Genomic DNA, 21,046 nt, shown 5'->3' on the forward strand with positions numbered 1-21,046 from the left:
AGACAAAAATAATATAATCTACATAAAGATAGTACAAATTAGGAGATTTCTTTTTTACTTATTCGTAAACCTTGTTACCAAAAAATCATGATTTCATAGTTTCAAAATTGTCAAGATTTCCTAAATTCCATTTTGTTTTTTTAACCAGTACACACACACACACACACACACACACAAACACACGTACCATTCTAAAGTTTAAGGTAAGATTTTTTGAAAGTAAACTTATGCTCACCGATGCTTCATTTTTTAAAATAAAAAATACAATACATTACAATTTAAAAGAATTTTCCTATTTTAATATATATTAATGATATAATTTAATATATATATATGAATTTTCAGCACAATTAATAATGGCTCCACAACTGGAGCCATTACTCCTGTCTTCTGTGTCTCATAAGTAGTCTGGGAAGTCGTGGCCTAGTGGTTAGCAGGGGTTAAAGCAAAAGAAATCCTGAGCCTGAACTTTTTTCCGGGGGTGGGGCGGGGCAGGGCAGGGCAGCACCGAGCGCCAACCTCCCGCGCTCTCTCTCGTGAGGCCAATAAGGAAGTGACTAAAACTGCAATTCATCGACTGACCGCTTGAGGCTGGCTGCAAAAGGGAGTCAGTCCCATAGACTCCCCATGTTAAAATGCCCAACTTTACAGCAGGAAAAAACGTGTTTACAGCCTGGTTCAAAAAATGATTTTGGTCTAAATAGCTAATTTTGCCCTTCATGACAACTGTGAGGGGGGTGAATATTTTTTTATAACTCATCCGTTTAAATTATATTAAGACTTAAAGTTCTGCATAATTAAGGGCGTAGCCACTTGAGTGACAGGTGGATTACCGCTGCTGACACTGCCGTCGTGCTAGGTGGGTGTGGCTTCAGCAACTAGCTCCCGCCTTTTTGCCCATTTTTGATTGTCCGGGAGAGTCGCGCGGTGACGCGCTGCCAAGATGGCGACGGCTCGCTCTACACACTTTAGGCTTCAAAAACACACTTCAGGAGTCTACGGGTGACGTCACGGACACTACGTCCATGTTTTTATACAGTCTATGGGCAGCACATGCAAAGCATGCAATGACTGTGACAACTTTAACATTTGAAAGAATACTATGGCAAAGTTATTGCTTTTTTTTTTTTTAAACTGATTTTCTTTTTCATGAATATATGATTGATCTGCAGAATGAAAGCTGTATCATACACTTGGAAAATTATGAGCTATATCATCGCTTATCGACACTAGGGGTGTGACAATACACTTAGCTAATGAGATGAGACAAAGTACAGATACTTGGTTCACTAGAATGTGACAATATTTTAATACTGTTTTTAAGAAGTTTTCAATAAAATGTTTCTCTTTTTATTACAAAAAGTAAAACAATGCAGTTGTATTTAGAAATATCATTTCATTAATCTAGGGCTCTAACTAATTATTTCGGTAATCAATTAATCTACTGATTATTTTGACAACTGAGTAATCCTATTATTATTATAATTTTAGTAACAAACAGACCTAAGTGAAAACCAGGCTTTAGTATGACTATTTATACATTAACAATGAGGCAATAATAATTGGCTCAAATAAAACATTAAAACCAAGAAATTACAAGATTGTATTGAACAACACTGTTAAAATACATAATGTAATATGCCTATAACATGAAAATAACAAAGGGTTAGTTCATCGAAAAATCAAAACGATGTCATTAATAACTCACCCTCATGTCCTTCCAAACCCGTGAGACCTCCGTTTATCTTTGGAACACAGTTTAAGATATTTTAGATTTAGTATGAGATATCTCAGTCCCTCCATTGAAACTGTGTGTACGGTCTACTGTCCATGTCCAGAAAGGTAATAAAAACATCATCAAAGTAGTCCATGTGACATCAGAGGGTCGGTTAGAATTTTTTGAAGCATCAAAAATACATTTTGGTCGAAAAATAGCAAAAACTACGACTTTATTCAGCATTGTCTTCTCTTCCGTGTCTGTTCTGAGAGAGTTCAAAACAAAGCAGTTTGTGTTATCTGGTTCGCGAATGAATCATTCGATGTAACCGGATCTTTTTGACCCAGTTCACCACATCGAACTGAATCATTTTAAACGGTTCACGTCTCCAATACGCATTAATCCACAAATGTCTTAAGCTGTTAACTTTTTTAATGTGGCTGACCTCTGAGTAAAAACAAACCAATATCTCGGAGTAATTCATGTACTCAAACAGTACACTGACTGAACTGCTGTGAAGAGAGAACTGAAGATGAACAACCGATCTGAGCCAGATAATTAACAAAAGATTGACTCTTATCGAGTCAAGAACCGTTTGTCAGACGCGTCCGATTCGAGAACCGAGTAGCTGATGATACTGCGCATGTGTGATTCAGCGTGAATCAGACCAACACACAGAGCATCTGAACCGAACTGATTCTTTTGGTGATTGTTTCTGAACTGATTCTGTGCTAATGTTATGAGCGCGGGTAAACCGAAGGCTTGAATCAAGGGCATTCATCGCCAATGACGCCATTACATCGAGCGCAAAAGAACCGGTGAACCGTTTTCTTCAACAGGTTTATTGAATCGAACTGTCCGAAAGAACTACTGGTGATCCGAAAACCGATGAGTCAATCTTTTGTTCATAATCTGGCTTGGCTCTGTGTTCATCTTCAGTTCTATCTTCACAGCAGTTCAGTCAGTGTACTGTTTGAGTACATGAATTACTCTGGGATATTGGTTTGTTTGATTGTTTGGCTGTTTGTCAGCCATGTTAAAAAAGTTAACAGCTTAAGTCATTTGTGGATTAATGCGTATTGGAGACGCGAACCGTTTAAAATGATTCAGTTCGATTTGATGAACTGGTTCAAAAAGATCCGTTTACATCGAATGATTCATTCGCGAACCAGATATCACAAACTGCTTTGTTTTGAACTGTCTCACAACAGACACGGAAGAGAAGACAATGCTGAATAAAGTCGTAGTTTTTGCTATTTTTGGACCAGAATGTATTTTCGATGCTTCAAAAAATTCTAACTGACCCTCTGATGTCACTTTGATGATGTTTTTCTTACCTTTCTGGACATGGGCAGTAGACCGTACACACAGTTTCAATGGAGGGACTGAGAGCTCTCTGACTAAATCTAAAATATCTTAAACTGTGTTTCAAAGATAAACTAGGGTCTTACGGGTTTGGAATGACATGAGGGTGAGTTATTAATAACAAGTTAGATTTTTCGATGAACTAACCCTTTAAGTACATGTATTAAAACAAATACCTGCAGAGGGTGCCAACGGCCTGGTGTAGTTTCACTTTACTTCTTGATTAAACAATGTTTAAATCCATTACATTTTTATATTTGGCCACGTGCAGAAACATTTATTTTGAAATCGCGATGTACAATACATGGCATATTTAGACATAGGTTGATGTATCTCCTGTGTTGGCAAAGGTTTATAAATGATTTACGTCACAAATCTAGTGAGAATGCACATGGTTTTTCCAGAAATTAATTAAAATTTACAGCGTATACAGAGGTAGAGTTTAGCCCCTTTCACACATACAGTCTTTACTGGTAAAGTTACCATTAATCGATCATGTGTGAACAGGACCTTTTCAGAAATCCTGGTAAATATGTTTTGGCAGTCATATATCTTTCTTATGGAGATGACATGATTACTCTGAGCTGTTTACAAAGCTCCGCAGCTTTATAATTAGCTTTTCTATGTAAATACGCGCTAGATCGATATATTTGACCATTTCGCCTCACAGCTTTTTGCCGCGCTTCATTCATCAGGACTGCGACTCTGCAGTTGAATACTATTATGCACGTCTCGTGTTTATAAAAGCAAAACATTCTGACTAGCTAGTAATGTTAGTTTGGTTGAGAGTGAAAGCTGCACCTCTTATACCATTGGTAGGCGAACGCATGGACTCAAAAGTGATATCAATCAACAAGATTTTTATTTTATTTATTTTTTTATGTATGATTAAACGCTGCACGCCAGAAGCACGCCAGAAATCCGCCATGGTGCCGGAGAACTTTAAGCCCTGGGTTAGAGAGTATGACTCCTAACTATAAGGTTGTGGGTTTGAGTCTCAGGCCAGCAATACCACGACTGAGGTGCCCTTGATCAAGTCACTGAACCCCCAACTGCTCCTAGGGTGCCACGGCATAAATGGCTGCCCACTGCTCTGGGTGTGTGTGTGCACTTTGGATGGGTTAAATGCAGAGCACAAATTCTGAGTATGGGTCACCATACTTGGCTGTATGTCACGTCACTTTTTTTATTTTCACTTGATCATTCTGAAATACTGATTTGATGCTCAAGAAACAACAAAATAGTTGTGCTACGTAAAAAAAAATCTGGATTTTTGAAAAAAAAAAAAAAAAAGCATTTATAGCATATATACACACACACACACACATCTCCAAACCTATTTTAAGGTCATAAATCATCAGCATTTACCATTTTCATCCACGGCTAGCACACTGGCACCCTTAGCTAGTAGTTCTTGGACAACCACAGTCAAGCCATTCCTGGCTGCAACATGCAGGGGCCTGGAACATGACAACTTCATATTAGGCTTATGGTTTAATATATTCTTTTTTACATCAGTGTAAGTGCATTATTTGTGACCATACGTTTGTAAAGCTGCATTGGTGGAGTTGATGAGGTTTCTGTCAGTGATCTTCTCCAAGATCAGCAAGGCACTGGTTTCATGACCCTATAGAGATCAAATGAAAATCAATACAGTGACAGTAATAGATATTAGAACATCACACAATCTATACTACATCCTTACATATTATGAAGAATTAAGACATGAGAGAACAGAGTGTTTCTTACCTTACTGCAAGCCAGGTGGAGAGCAGTGTTTTTGTTGGCATCCTGTAGCGTGAGATCTGCTTTTGCACTGCTCACCAACACCTCTGCCAACCACAGACAGACATCATGACACATCAAAAAACAAACACAAACTCAGTTAACTATAAACCTCAAAAACATAAGAAGTTTGAGTGTCAAAGTCCTACCGACTGCATTAGTCTGGCCGTTCTCAGCAGCCATCATGAGTGGGGTTTTGCCTCCAGCATCCACACAGTTCACCTGTGCGTTCTGACCCAGCAAGAGCTGCAGACACTCCACATGATCCGTGAACGCTGCAGCATGAAGAGGAGTCCTGTTACAGAGAGGAAAATTGTTCAAATGGGACCACAAACAAAGTCAGGGTTAAATCTTTTTTTTAACAATGATTATTTATCATTTGTTACCATAAGCATAATGTGTCATAACTTCTATATTTTGATTTTCATTTATAAAGTTCAAAAAGAAAAACATGACATCAAATTTACTCGATTTAACAAAAAAAAATATATATATATTATTAGGTCTCATATAGAATAGTTTTGGTTGAATTTCCAATAGAAAAAAAAAGTGGTGTGTGTATATATGTATATGACCCTGGACCACAAAACCCAGTCTTAAGTCAATTGGGTTTATTTGTAGGCCAAAAATACATTGTAGGGTTCAAAATTATATATATAAAAAAAAATTCATAAGAAAAATCATTAAGACATTAAGTAAAGATCATGTTCCATGAATATATTTTGTAAATTTCTTACTATAAATATATCAAAACGTAATTTTTGATTTGTAATATGCATTGCTAAAAATTTCATTTGGACAACTTCAAGGAGATCAGTATTTTGATTTTATTGCACCCTCAGATTCCAGATTTTCAAATAGTTGTATCTCGGCCAAATATTGTCATATCCTAACAAACCATACATCAATGCAAAGCTTATTTATTAATTTATTCACAATTTCGAAAAATTTACCCTTATGACTGGTTTTGTGGTCCAGGGTCACACACACACATATCAAAATTAGCATAGTATATCTTAATATTTTTAATTGGCTTTTATTTTAATATATTCAGTCGTTTTGTTTTTTTTAGTATTTTTGTTATATGCTTATGGTTTCTTTTTTTCCAGTTTTAGTCATTTTAGTACTTCAATTTACACATTTTATTTCCCAACATTTATCATTTTGAAGTCTATCTAAAATGTCTTATTTTATTTCAGCTTTAACTAAAATGATTTTTAAAAGTTTTAGTTAACAATAACAACACTATGTTGTCCATTATTGATAGTACAGTCGTGGCCAAAAGTTTTGAGAATTACATTAATATTAGTTTTCAAAAAGTTTGCTGCTAAACTGCTTTTAGATCTTTGTTTCAGTTGTTTCTGTGATGTACTGAAATATAATTACAAGCACTTCATACGTTTCAAAGGCTTTTATCGACAATTACATGACATTTATGCAAAGAGTCAGTATTTGCAGTGTTGGCCCTTCTTTTTCAGGACCTCTGCAATTCGACTGGGCATGCTCTCAACCAACTTCTGGGCCAAATCCTGACTGATAGCAACCCATTCTTTCATAATCACTTCTTGGAGTTTGTCAGAATTAGTGGGTTTTTGTTTGTCCACCCGCCTCTTGAGGATTGACCACAAGTTCTCAATGGGATTAAGATCTGGGGAGTTTCCAGGCCATGGACCCAAAATTTCAACATTCTGGTCCCCGAGCCACTTAGTTATCACTTTTGCCTTATGGCACGGTGCTCCATCATGCTGGAAAATGCATTGTTCTTCACCAAACTGTTGTTGTATTGTTTGAAGAAGTTGCTGTTGGAGGGTGTTTTGGTAACATTCTTTATTCATGGCTGTGTTTTTGGGCAGAATTGTGAGTGAGCCCACTCCCTTGGATCAGAAGCAACCCCACACATGAATGGTGTCAGGATGCTTTTACTGTTGGCATGACACAGGACTGATGGAAGTGCTCACCTTTTCTTCTCCGGACAAGCCTTTTTCCAGATGCCCCAAACAATCGGAAAGGGGCTTCATTGGAGAATATGACTTTGCCCCAGTCCTCAGCAGGCCATTCACTATACTTTCTGCAGAAGATCAATCTGTCCCTGATGTTTTTTTTTGGAGAGAAGTGGCTTCTTTGCTGCCCTTCTTGACACCAGGCCATCTTCCAAAAGTCTTCGTCTCACTGTGCGTGCAGATGCGCTCACACCTGCCTGCTGCCATTCCTGAGCACGCTCTGCACTGGTGGCACTCTGATCCCGCAGCTGAATCCTCTTTAGGAGACGATCCTGGCGCTTGCTGGACTTTCTTGGACGCCCTGAAGCCTTCTTTACAAGAATTGAACCTCTTTCCTTGAAGTTCTTGATGATCCTATAAATTATTGATTTAGGTGCAATCTTAGTAGCCACAATATCCTTGCCTGTGAAGCCATTTTTATGCAACGCAATGATGGCTGCACGCGTTTCTTTGCAGGTCACCATGGTTAACAATGGAAGAACAATGATTTCAAGCATCACCCTCCTTTTAACATGTCAAGTCTGCCATTCTAACCCAATCAGCCTGACATAATGATCTCCAGCCTTGTGCTCGTCAACATTCTCACCTGAGTTAACAAGACGATTACTGAAATGATCTCAGCAGGTCCTTTAATGACATCAATGAAATGCAGTGGAAAGGTTTTTTTGGGATTAAGTTCATTTTTATGGCAAAGAAGGACTATGCAATTCATCTGATCACTCTTCATAACATTCTGGAGTATATGCAAATTGCTATTATAAAAACTTAAGCAACAACTTTTCCAATTTCCAATATTTATGTAATTCTCAAAACTTTTGGCCACGACTGTACATTAAATACATGAAATGGTTTTAAAACTTAATTCATATTCAAAAAAAGAACAAACAAAAGGAGTCCACACAAGCCACATCAATCTTAACTGATGAAAGAATAAATAAACAGAATAAGACCAGTACCTGTTTTTGGAATCAGTTGAATTGACGATGGCAGGGCTAAATGTGTCTATCAACATCTCAGCCGCTCCTTCATTGTCATTTATACTGAAGGTATGAAAAAATTAATAAAAACAACTTCAATATTTAGCCCTTTTAAACACACAAACACATACCAATCCAAACCAAATCCACTTACACAGCACAGTGAAGGGGACTAAAGGTGTTCCCTTCAGTCTTATGAAATAACTCCTGCTCCAGCAACACTTCAACACATGTGTCATGACCTGCAGAGACAATTTGGTATCACAACGGTTTATTTAAGAAGCTTCTGTAGTCCTGCTCAAAGAAAACAAAAAATAATAATAACTTTTTGTGATTGTACTGGTTGGAAATTCACCTTGTATGATCTAGTCACAACAAATCAGACCTTTGCGATCTCAACAGAGATTTTAAAATGAAACTGCATGCCAATGAATCCTTTTCCAACAAGTCTCAACTTTTTTTTTCTCCATATTATTTAAAATAAATAAATAATTACATAGGAGTTGTCTCTCAGATTAATGCCATCTATATGTTTCAGAACAACATGCTTTCATTTCGGTTTTAACATTTTGCAGGGTTCCCACCCTTTCTGACCAATGATTTTCCATGACTTGTCCAGTCGATTGAGGAGAAGAGATTCTGGTTGTATTCCAACTAATATTGCTTAAAATAAGATTATAATAAATTATGCTGATCAGTTAATAAAAGTCCCTAAAAAGGCAGAAAACCTTCAATTTGAACATAGTTTAAGAGGTTTCGCCTTCATGAGCCCTCGAGCAGATTATAACCAGACAGAAAATGTTAAGTTTGCTTAACATTACATTGAACTATAGAGATTCATGACTTTTTTTTTTTTATCGCTGATATTTCAATGAAAGTGGGCACCCTGCATTATTTTCATTAGATTTGGTGTGAGCAGGGCTTTAAACAAGTAGGGTGTATCAATCTGTGATTGGCAAGTGTGTTTATTCACCGTTATAACAGGCCCAGTGCAGGGGTGTGTAGCCTCGGTGGTCAGTGATGACAGGAATGGTCTCAACTGACTGGGCTGCATGCAGAAGGCCCCCCAGAACCCCAACGTGGCCACAGGCGGCCGCAAGGTGCACTGGAGAGCGCCCCCTACAGTCCCGTACCATGAAGCTGGCACTGTGCTGCAGCAGAACCTCCACACACTCCTCATGGCCTGTTACCGCCTGGATGGAACAACACACACATCCATGAGCCACTCTTAAAAGCACTAGCATAGGTGAGAGCCAGTGCCAGTAGAAATCCTTTAAGTGCCAAAGGAAATCAGTCATGATTTACCCCTCTGTGCAGAGCAGTGCGGCCTCGCTTGTCTTTGGCATCCACATTGGCTCCTTTAGTAATAAGGGAGTAAACACAGTCTATGTGTCCACCCAGCACTGACAGCATCAGAGGCGTCCTGAGAAACACGTATATAAATAAGACTCCACAATCTCTAATCTCCATGATCTTCTATAAGGAGAAACTGGAAAATAGTCTTATGTACTTACTGGCCAATCCCATCCTGAATGTCCACTGCACTCTGCAGGTCAGCATTTCCGATGAGCAAACGGAGACATTCAGAGTGACCATTTGTGGCTGCGAGAGATATGAAGAGTAAAACAATCTGGCATTAGTATTAAACCGATATATATCCACTAGGATGATAAATCTGCCGATAATATCAACTCTGTGCCTGTTTAGCTGATTATCAACAGAAGTGTTAGCTCTGCCTTGTGTCAAGAATCCATGAACAGTTATATATATAGTTTTATTCCAAATATAACTGTTGACATGTTTTCTGGCACACCTAATAACAAAGATAACACGTCAGCAGCGTCGTACGTCAACAGTCACAGCAGTCGCACTCACAACAGACCCGGAAGAGAAGACAATGGTGAATAAATTCGTAATTTTTTTTTGGACCAAAATGTATTTTTGATGCTTCATCAAATTCTAAATGCCCCTCTGATGTCACATGGACTACTTTGACAATGTTTTTCTTACCTTTCTGGACATGGACAGTATACCGTGCACACACTTTCAATGGAGGGTCAGAAAGCTCTCGGACTAAATCTAAAATATCTTAAACTTTGTTCCCAAGATGAACGGAACTCTTACTGGTTTGGAATGACATGAGGGTGAGTCATTAATGACATAATTTTTATATTTGGGTGAACTAACCTTTTTAAACAATAAAAAAAAAAAATCTGATTTACAAGAGATCTGTGTTTAGTAAAATTATGCAAATAATTGAACTTCACGTAATCTCATTATCTTTGTACATCGTACCAGCAGCATGGATGGGGGTGCGTTTGAGCGTGTAGTCCTTCACTAAGATGGAAGCCCCCTGGTTGATGAGCACATCCACACATTCAACATGGCCTTTGAAGGCAGCCAGGTCCAGCGGCGTGTGTCCTTGAGCTGTTCTCACATCCAAATCCAGCAGAGATTGAACCAGTATCTCAAGAGCCTGGTGATGTCCATGATATGCCTGATGACATCCATCAAAACAACCGTTAAACATAATCTGATCCCAAGCCAGAAAGTGTAAGAGAATTAAAAGGAGTCAAATAATGTTTCCCAGCATTTGGTGAACAAACAAGATGTAGACTGTACTCACAGCCAGGTGTAGAGGGCTCACAGGAGCACGTACATCAGAGTCGTTCAGTATGTCTGTCCCTGAGGTTTCCATTAACTTCAAAACAAGACACAACAGATCTATTTAGGTCTCATCACTCTGTGACAATATTAAAGAGGTTTATGCTGCATGTGACAGCACTTACCACATCTAAAGGAGTTTCACTTGCAATCTGATGAGGAGGACAGAAATACAGTAAGCCAAAAATATTAAAAAAATAGACCCAATCACATCATTACAAATCGTCTCACCAGCTCTAGACACAGACGGTGTCCATAAGCAGAGGCGTAATGCACTGCATTGTAGCCCTGATTGTCTCGGATCCCTGGGTTAGCATCATTCCTCAGCAAATATTCCAGGCACCTAGTAAGGAAATGAGAGAGACTAGTAAACGCACGTCATTTAACAAGTTACCCACACGAATCACTAGTATGCAAAACGGTAACTTACTTTCCATCTGCGTCAGAAGCAGCGGCGTAGTGTAGGGGGGAGCAGCCACTCTTGTCAAGCTCATTGACGTTGGCTCCTGAACCCACCAAAGCAAACAGGCACTGGTAGTTGCAGTTTGCAGCTGCGTAGTGCAAAGGTGTCCTAAAAAAAGAGATTGTTTGCGCAAGTCTCACAATCAAAAATATCATAGAGCCAAAAGCATAATGAATGGGAGTGTAAAGGTAAACTCACCTTCCAAAGCTGTCCTTCCTGTTGAAATCTGCCCCCGTGTTGAGGAGAAGATTCAGACAATCAAGGTTTCTGTGGTGGAAAACATTTCGATTAGATGATGAAATGCATGCTCAGACTGCTTGAACGAAACATTAAATTGGTTTCACTAAGCTGGACGATGACAAACTTTTATACCATTTTCAAGAAAAGTTTAAATTTAATGATGTTGTGTTGCAACCATCGGTAAAGATTTGATCTATATATCTAGATGTGTGCAAACTACTATTATTATTTTCAATAAATATTGTCATCACGTCCAAAATAATCTTACCCGCCAGCAGCAGCAGCATGTAAACAGGTCCTTCCAAAATCATCAGGGGTGTCTATATCAAAGCCTGGAAGACAGAGATACGCTCAGTTTATCTTCATAAGGAAAAGGGAACACTATTACACAGCAATAAATGATGTAATCCATGCACAAAAAGTGCACTTGCTGGCTATCTGAGCAGTGATACAGCTTACCAGATGACAGCAGCTTACGACAGCAGTCAGAGAAGCCACTGAGAGCGGCCAAATGCAGTGGGAACATGCCATGAACTCCCCTTCTAAAAGAAAGATCGAATGTTACAATCAGACAGACGGGAACATCTCACTGTGTATGCATGTGGGATCAATTACAACATTCTTGGGTTTTCAAAGAGATTTGAATAATGAACTTCTGCCTAAATGTATAAATAAAACAAAGCTGTTATATTCAGTAATTAACAAGCACATGGGAATGAGAATTCTTACTTGGCTGTATCAGCTCCATTAGTGATCAGTGTGTTGATGAGAAGCTCGTGTCCATATCGAGCTGCGATGTGCAGAGGAGTATTCCCGTTCTTATCTTCACAGTCTATCTCAGCACCTACACATACAAGAAAACAAACAAGACACTGTCAGATACTGCGGGTTTGCACATCAGTAATGGGAAATGTCAAAACTGAAGACTCACCATTTTGAATAATTGCCTGAGATCTTGAGAACCTCCCATGGATTGCGGTCATATGTAGAGGGGTTTTACCATCCTTACTCTGCATAAAAAGCAATTATAAGCAACCAATTAAAAGTTTCAATGGAGTTCAGTGGAGATTTTTACACATCATAAATGTACAGCAATAATAGAAGACCCACCTTGATATTGACATCAGCTCCATTTCCCACAAGCAGCTCAAGGCAGAGTGCTCCGTGCCGTGAGGCAGCGGTGAAGTGCAGGGGTGCGAAGCCCTTCTCATTAACCTGGTTCACGTTTGCACCACACTCGATCAGCTCGTTCACCACCACATCCTGACCATTGTAGCATGCCACATGAAGCGGCGTGTTCCCATACGTGTTTGACTCATTCATCTGTAAGCATGTCCACAGTTCAAATGTTCAGACATTCACACCGCAGCTTAATTTCAAACCTGTGTCTAGTAGAATGTGTGACTGAAGCATTGTGGTGCAGCCCAATTAGTCATACATGTTCTTGATTAGCACAGCAGAATACTTTTTTAGTTCTTTTGAAGTGGATCTGTAGATGAAAAGGTTAGCATGATGCCATCTGAACCATACTTGGACCCAACCACCCCCATAAATATAAGTACAAACGCCTGTGTAAAAGCAAACCACGTTAAGTGAAGCATTCTATTATGTTATTGTCAGTCAAACTGACTGCCATTTTGCTCATTTGCCAAACTGAAAATCTTGCTCACTGCCAAAATGCTTATTTTCACACTAGCTCTGATCAATATAAACAGGTACATAACTGAAGCATCTTTGCAACATTGTTGCCATTAAATGACAAAAATAAACACACAAAAGAAACACCTTTTAATAAAATGCTGTAACTGACAAAAGTAAATAAACTGCTATTTAATTATTTTTTATTTTTGGCATCAGCCAATGTGTTTTTTTTCTGTGTGGCTGATGAGTATCAGATTATTTTATTTTGAAAGCATCAGGTCTTTTATTTTGATAGCACTGGTAATTCCAGGGATTAAGCTTTTGTCAAGTTCAAATTTCTTCATAATGATTCATAGTTTAATTTTAAAAACTTTTACACTAAGACTGTCTACCTTAATAAATATATTTCATGGCAGCATATTTTCTGCTATTTTAAATTAATATTGTGATAAATATAAGCATCATCCATCAAAAAAATCTATATCGGTCAATTACTAATTAAAACATCTCTCTATTATTCACAAGCTGTAAATCAAGGAGAAATCATAACATTAGTGTCATGTAGGGTTGGGAATCGAAAATCTATTTCAATTCTGGAATCGGATACCTAAGGTCAGGAATTGGATACCAATTGTAAAATTATAAATTTTGATTCTGCCTATTGATTCCAATGGAAGTCAATGGCAACCAACAACTGTTAACAGCAATCTATATAATATCTTCTTTTATGTTCAACATAAGAAAGCAACTCATACAGGTTTCGAACGACATGAGGGTGAGTAAATGATGACAGAATTTTCATTTTTGGGTGGACTGTCCCTTTAAGAAAGTATGACAATGTGAACACTCACATCCACTCCTAGGTCCAGCAGATACTTCACTACACTGATCATCCCGCTGGACGCTGCAGCGTGGAGCGGCGTGTAAGCTTTCTTATCCTTACATGTCACCTCAGCACCATGAGACACCAGCAGTTTCACCACCTCCATGTGTCCTGAGATAAAGAAAAGAGAAGACTTGAGGATTTGAAAGGGTTTTGAATTTACAGATGGTTGTGAAAGAGGCTGGAAAACAAATAATCGCTCTGTCTCACCCATGTATGCTGCCCAGTGGATTGCCCTTCTGTCCTTCTTATCAAACGCATTTATATTTGCTCCCCTGGATAGCAGTAACCGCACCATCTGACATAAAACCATGCATACTTTTCACATGGAGGACATTAATAAAACAATACATTTGCAGTGTGTAAAAAAAACCCTGAATTTAAATAATGTTAAATATTTATCTCTAAATTGTACCTCGAGGTACTTTATGAATTCTGAACATAATTTCAATATCCCACACACATGCAAATGGATGTTCACTGACCTCCAGGTGGCCACTAAAGGCAGCGTGGTGCAGAGCTGTGCGTCCAGCCCTATCTGATACATTAACATTGCTAAGCAGTGGCACTAACGCCTCAGCACAACGGACTGCCTTGTTAGCAGCAGCCACGTGTAGAGGAGTCTGCCAGTTCTTATCACGAGCGTTCACATCAGCAGAGTGCTTCAACAAAACCTGCACCGCCTCCTGCAACACACAAGGTCACATGAAGAGAACGATCAATTATCAGACGCATTACTTTTTAACTTTGTTCCTTTAATTTGTGGCTGCATACATTCACAACTTCAACTAAGTCACAATTTGTCAATTTACAAGTATGAGCTCAAGTCAAAAATATTAGTGCCTGAAGTTTCAGAGACAGGGTTTTTGCAGTTTTAAGTATATTTAAGACATTTTAAAGATTAAGTAAATCAAATTTATGGAATTAATTGAACTGAACACAATACATAAGGAGCAAACGATTAGTTGCATTAGCAACAACCTCCAATCTCCATTATTATAAAATAGCTCTGCTCTCAACCACTAGAATATGGATATAACTTTTACCTTCTATTCACACTGAAAAAATATTTGACGTGTATTCTCTTGTTTTAGGCATAAACTCACTTAATTTTGTTACATTTTTCCAAGTAAATGTATCTTAATTTAAGGATGCTTAAATATTAGTATTGCAAAATTAAGGCCTTAATTTGTATAAAGGCATATTTAAGCCATTTTTAAACCCACAGAAACCCAACAAACCTAACAGGAGCTTTTACATTAATTATATAATTGGTTAATTGTTTTTATGTATTCCTTTGCTTGTACAGGTTTATTTATTTTTACGTTTTCACTTATTTTATTACTGTTTACTTTGATAATTGCTAGACTTCAGGCAAAACCTACAGAATCCAAGTGTGTGTCTCTGTGGCTATACCTCGCTGCAGGATGCTACTGCGCGGTGCAGAGGAGTCAGCCATTTGTTGTCTTTGGCATTCACCCTCGCCCCTACATCACAAGCAAAACATGAATAACAGTATAACAATACATCAAAGCCACATCTGAAGACACCTGGAATCAAAGCTTCAGAAAATTAGTTTCATTATGATGAATATTCAAGACGCATTTACCCGATAAAACTAAGAGCTCTATAATCTCAGCATCTCCTAGGTAAGCAGCTGCATGCAGCGGAGTCCTTTTTTCATTGTCCTGAAAAAAAAAAGTTTCTTTATTACTAACAGAACCACTTTAAGATACAAGGTGGATAAATAAAAAATCCAGCCATGACAAAGTTTTTATTCTTTTTTAATCTTACTTGTACATTCACATCCTCTTTCTTGAAAATGAGAGAGCGTACTTCATCCGGATCGACATTGAAAATCGCTTTTAGAAGGGCAGGCTGAAAGACAAAGACACACACATCAGATCGCAAAACTGACAATGAGAAACATGGCCAAATCTGAACTGTGACACTGTATCTGTGTCCTGAGAGGTGAACTTAAATGCAGAGTCTGATATAATGTTTGCCACAGCTGGGTAAAACATGGCTGAATCACTTTCCCGAAGACTTCCGACAGCAAACCAAAGCAACAACACCTTGAGGTGTTGTCATGAGACTGCCTGGGTATTGCTTATATAAGTGCATCCTCAAGGGCCAGAGTGATTCAAAATAAAACCAGCCTCTACCTCCCCGCTTTGTCTTTGAGCTGCAGTGCGAATTGACACTCGACTCTTTAATCACTCATCAATTGTTTTTCCCTAACCGGGCCAAAGTGGCCAGAAGTAATTTATTTTCAAAGTGAGCTGGTGGTGAGCTCCAGCATTCAGCGGAGCGTCTTGGATGGTGTGGGCATCAAGGAGAGTTAAAGTCAGGTCAACTTTATGGTAATGAGCTATACATGGTATGTATATGCTGTCAATTAGTCTGTTGCTCTCAGAAAGAAAGTCGTAATCAGTAAAAATCTGTATCTGCAGGTCACACTTTAAGAAAATGGGAATTGGCCAAGAAAATTGCAACTTGTGTATCTCTAGTCATTACCAACATGCCAATTTTTACAGAACAATTTGGCTATGATAGGAAACAGAAGTGACAATCAGACATGTCTCTACCAGATCCACAGAGTAACACATCAAAAAACAGAAATGTACTCAATTTAAGATCTTTAAATCCTGAATTGAGGGTAGCTCAGTTCTATTAGATGTCAACACCAAACAGTCAGCATTTGAAAATTGTAACATTAATTTTTAACAATCAATTAATACCACGATCAGATCCTTATTCCAAGAAATGTGGCACATTTTTAACAGTTCAAGGAAGCTTACTTTTCAAGATTCTAAACTGTCAAATATTAAAACAAATTTAATTATAAGTTAAATGGGCTGTTTTAAACCTTGAAGAGAGGAACCAGAGAGGAAGCTCAAAATAATAGATTAAAAAATATGTTTATCATTAATTGAAAGATGGATGCAAAACATGCATCAGCACGGAGAGAGCAGATGGTGCAGACAGTGCAGATCTGCTCCAAACCGGCATGAGTCAGTGCTGGACACCACTGTTCCTCCCAGCAGTGAAGCTTGTGCTACTGGCTCATCAAGGACACAAACGACAACTAATTTAATGTTAATCAAATCAGCCATCTTTCACAAGCAAAAACAATGCAAGTTCCAACAGGTGACAGAGAAGCCAAATAAAACTATGAGTGCAACCCATTCAAAGAAAACCACTGATGAGTTCTCCTCTGCAGAGACCCATTTCCTCCAGATTATTCATGTTATCTCTATAGATATTCCATACTTTACCATCACTTAAAAAAAAAAATGTTTAGAACTATGCATCTTTCGCATCTCCTGCAGTACAGGCTTGCTGTGACTCATGGGAAGTATGTGCACTATGCCGAGTTACAGGAAGTGTTCAGTCACACATTCTTGAGTATTGTGAAATGGGATGCAGAAAATTCTGATAACAGACAAGTGTTAATTTACCTCAGGTTTCACACTACACACTACCCTTGAGAATAACAGAGTCTGAATGGCATTCAAAATTACATGAGCTATATACAGGTTTGGAGAAGTTTCGTAAATCTGACGTCACATTAGATAGCATACATTTTTAAAGCACAATAAGAAAAATTTAAGATCTCTTTGTTTTATATGCATGCAGCTCAACTATAACTACTACTACTACAAAAAAAAGGTCCACAGATTATTTAGAGTTCATCTACCCAGATCTTCACTAGCTCAGCTAAACCAGTTAGTCTCAGTTCAGGTTATCAGATGAAGGCCAAGCTTACACTGAGAGTCGTGAGAACATAACAAGCAAACAATTGTGCTTGAAGAAAGCTTCACTTGAAAATACTCCTTCAGTGGCTCTAAGCCGAGACAAGGCTCTATTTGTCACATGTGGCCTGCGCTCTACTGCATGCATACAGGGTTTAATCATCTATTCAAGCGATGTGATCGTGTTTGGTCTCCTTTAACGAGCTCCTCTAGTTAATGCCATCCCCATGGTGATGAGCTCTTCTGTATCTCCTCGTCCTTTCTAACTGGAGACAACACATGCCAGGTGATGTAAACTCTCCTACTGTTACTGGAAGTCAACGGAGAGAACAAGGAACTGGAAATGCCAAAGTCATGGGTCTGACGTCCAGAGAACACCTGGAATACACTGCAAGTGCATAAGCAGGGCTCACAGAATAAAAAAATGCCCAATGTCCCGGGGCCGGAGTGAATAACACTCAGGACAGCTACTGTCACAAAAGTTTATCATTTGCATGTTTTTACGTCTTACCCATTTAAGCCTTCAAGCAAATTTATCCCTTTTAATCACAAGATGATAATCACAACTGAGAAAACTCAGTTCAGCAATTGAGTTCTTTTCCATGTCTTATCGCACCTGGATAGACGATTTGCTCTTATGTCAGATTTTGCACACTTATGTCAAAATTCTCATATTGGCATTGTCTTCATAAACAGTAAGTTGTGTTTTAAGTTAACAATAACAGTTAGGAAAGAAATCAGAACTGCAGTATATAAGTAACTGATGTTAACTTTATATTAGTTAGGCTAGTAGGTTTTGCTGTGGTACTGAAAACTATCATAACCTTATTCATTAGAATTTTTGTGTATTAGAATTTATTAGGTTACATGCGTCAAAAACAACAACAAAAAGCATGTTTTTTTTTTTTTTTTTATTTTGTGGCAGAGCCAGTAAAATTTTGACAGAGCAAGTAAAACTCTAAACCACTGGCCTGACCGGATCAGTTCACCTGTAAAGTCACTCTATTCTTGAAACTCCTCTATGCTAGACAGATCTCATATAAAAGTTCACATACCATGTTAAGATTGACATATATCAACTTCCAAACCAAAATCCCCCAATTTTAATCAATATTTTATTTATGTTTTGGAGCTGCAAAGCATGACTGGATTTATACATCACTGATAGGCGACCATACACCTGTCGTGCCGGCTAACACAGAATTGACATTAAAGTTATCATTTTATATGACTTCCAATCTATAAACAAAATTATTTTAATCAAAACCAACTCTGATATCTGTGCATTTTCATAGCCCGCAGTGGACAAAAAGATGTTAACCATCTAACCTCACGAGACCAACTGTTGCCCAAGCCTTAACACAAGTAAGCAGAAGACTTATGCGATTTATTAATTACTTATAACAGTTACAGACGATTATTAAACTAATAGTGTACACTTCATCAGTCACAACCCGTTATACTAATATCGTGGCTCGCACACATTTAGCTTAGCAAGTATAAGCTAACGTTACATTCCTTCTGCGTGAGATGACAAATGCCTACAAATTACATTTCGCTCTGCTTTTTGCGTATAGCATAACATAACACGTATTCGTCCACTGAAACGTCTTTAGTTAAATGACTTTGGATAGTTTAATTGTCTGTGAGGTTGCTGGGTCGTTCACTGGCGTGTTAGCACTCGTTAGCTTAACTCGGCTAGCTGTTTCAGACATCACTCACCTGGTCTCTAATTTTGAGAACCACCATGTTTCGATGCTCTCTTTGGGCTCTCATGCAGAACTAAACGGATATTATTCACCAACACCACTGGAATGCTGATTTTTTGTTGTCGGTAAATCTAGCGTTTCCAGTAGGCCTGGGGTTTCCTACTTGCCACTGAAGAGAAGGGGAGAAAACTCCATAACATTACCGCCACTGCTACCGCGCAAAGAACTGGGACGATGATTGGCTAGACAGTGTTTGAGCGACAGTAAAAAGAACGACGATTGGTTAAAAGCCAGATGGGAGAGACGCTTGCTTGTGAACAGTGTGTGCGTAACAATTTTACAGTACGTTTCAGATCAAGAAGAGCGTGTTTCTCTATTGCAAAGTGACTTCCACTTCACTTTTTACAATGTTGTTGAATACAACACGCATTACAATGAATGCAAATCTAAAGTGACGGTTCATGGAGATTATATTAGGGTTACAAAGTTGTTTCTATCAGTTTCTATTTATATTAGTCCTATAAAATACTTTAATAAGATTCAAGTGCAGGGGTTTTAACACATTTTGATGCCAAGGACCCCAAATATGATGATTATAAACTGCTAGAGACCCTCTTCCTGAAATATAATGCCAGCTCCATTTATATTTTGTGGGCAAGTTTGATTTTATAAAGACAAATTATTTTTTTGTTAACAAAGTTGAATAAATGGCATTTATATTGTCATAAAAGCTAAAGCAGTTTATTATATGGAAAGTGTTTAAAGGTAATGATGGTAAGGAGAAATATATTAGTTTGAAAATATCTGTATAATACTGTATATTATTTTAATTTTCGCATTTAAGACCAATACAATTAATACAAAACGTTTTTCCCCCTTCTGATTCTATAGAAAAAAAATGACAATCAAAATAAGGGAAATTTGTATTTGTTATAATATATGCAAGTATAACCGGTGATAACATTATCTATTCCAATGACCAACTAAATGTCATTGTTAGGTTTAAAAGTTCATGGCTGAAAAACTGTCAAATTATTCTCAAGTGACTCAATTCTATCATATGTAAAAAAAATGTAAACAATTTCAGCACACTTTGGATATATTATTTTAGCCCTTTTTCCTCATTGGGTCTTCACTTTGTTACAGAAAAAAATAATAATATAAAAATAAATAAATAAATAAATGTTTTCATAGGTCTGTGCAGAAAACATTGAAACCGGTTCCTTTTAATGTTCCTTAAAAGTAACAGCTCATCAGGTAAAGTAAATGAAACTGTTAAAGCTGTTGTAGAAAAGAAATAGGTACATGCAGGCCTAGATTCAGTGTATAACTTAAAACATTCTGAAACCATGTCTTAATAAAAATACAGCAACCAAGTTGTTAGTATATTATAGTGTATATATATATATATATATATATATATATATATATATATAGCCTACTAATTAAAGAGACAAAGAGAGAGAATACATATTCATTTGTATTGAAAGAGGCTTTGAGTTGCTGTAAATTTAAGATGAGCCTATAATAATCGAAGCACAAAGAGTCAGTTTCATTGTGGTGCACCAGATGATGCTTAAGGTGTATTTAAGCCTTTACAAATACTTCTCAGTGGCTGTTCAGCTGTGTCTATTGTACGGTGCCCGGGAGGTGCCATGGTCGTTTCACTTAGCTTTTCGTGTCTATGACATAAACAATAACTTGTGGGAACATGATAATATGTTGTGGCCACTAGATATTTATGTTGAGAAATGGATGTCTATATATATAGACAAACCCAATTCCAATAAGAGGCCGGAAAAGTTAAATGTACATATAAGGAACAGCTGGAGGACCAATTTGCAACT

The 21,046-nt window shown here is 37.8% G+C and overlaps 1 protein-coding gene across 2 annotated transcripts in view; it reads right to left on the minus strand.

The window, feature by feature from the left end:
* Positions 1-19,444, minus strand: part of LOC132102843 (serine/threonine-protein phosphatase 6 regulatory ankyrin repeat subunit A) — a 20,773-nt gene extending 1,329 nt beyond the window's left edge. The window contains exons 1-27 of one of the 2 annotated variants that reach the window (XM_059507525.1): positions 19,213-19,444; positions 15,530-15,613; positions 15,345-15,423; positions 15,152-15,222; positions 14,221-14,421; positions 13,946-14,033; positions 13,704-13,846; positions 12,322-12,534; positions 12,143-12,221; positions 11,941-12,055; positions 11,671-11,750; positions 11,480-11,543; positions 11,170-11,238; positions 10,939-11,079; positions 10,740-10,851; positions 10,634-10,660; positions 10,471-10,545; positions 10,140-10,341; positions 9,359-9,446; positions 9,150-9,267; positions 8,818-9,037; positions 7,999-8,086; positions 7,824-7,907; positions 5,017-5,162; positions 4,832-4,914; positions 4,627-4,709; positions 4,451-4,542 (exon numbers count right to left, since the gene is read on the minus strand). In XM_059507525.1, coding sequence (XP_059363508.1) covers positions 4,451-4,542; positions 4,627-4,709; positions 4,832-4,914; positions 5,017-5,162; positions 7,824-7,907; positions 7,999-8,086; positions 8,818-9,037; positions 9,150-9,267; positions 9,359-9,446; positions 10,140-10,341; positions 10,471-10,545; positions 10,634-10,660; positions 10,740-10,851; positions 10,939-11,079; positions 11,170-11,238; positions 11,480-11,543; positions 11,671-11,750; positions 11,941-12,055; positions 12,143-12,221; positions 12,322-12,534; positions 13,704-13,846; positions 13,946-14,033; positions 14,221-14,421; positions 15,152-15,222; positions 15,345-15,423; positions 15,530-15,613; positions 19,213-19,266 — 2,899 coding nt within the window. In that variant the 5' untranslated portion in view covers positions 19,267-19,444. Of the gene's footprint in view, positions 1-4,450; positions 4,543-4,626; positions 4,710-4,831; positions 4,915-5,016; positions 5,163-7,823; positions 7,908-7,998; positions 8,087-8,817; positions 9,038-9,149; positions 9,268-9,358; positions 9,447-10,139; positions 10,342-10,470; positions 10,546-10,633; positions 10,661-10,739; positions 10,852-10,938; positions 11,080-11,169; positions 11,239-11,479; positions 11,544-11,670; positions 11,754-11,940; positions 12,056-12,142; positions 12,222-12,321; positions 12,535-13,703; positions 13,847-13,945; positions 14,034-14,220; positions 14,422-15,151; positions 15,223-15,344; positions 15,424-15,529; positions 15,614-19,212 lie in introns of both variants that reach the window. The other variant, XM_059507524.1, reaches the window with a different exon arrangement.
* Positions 19,445-21,046: the final 1,602 nt, after the last annotated feature.

Source organism: Carassius carassius, chromosome 24, assembly GCF_963082965.1.
Source record: "Carassius carassius chromosome 24, fCarCar2.1, whole genome shotgun sequence".
Classification (NCBI taxonomy): domain Eukaryota; kingdom Metazoa; phylum Chordata; class Actinopteri; order Cypriniformes; family Cyprinidae; genus Carassius; species Carassius carassius.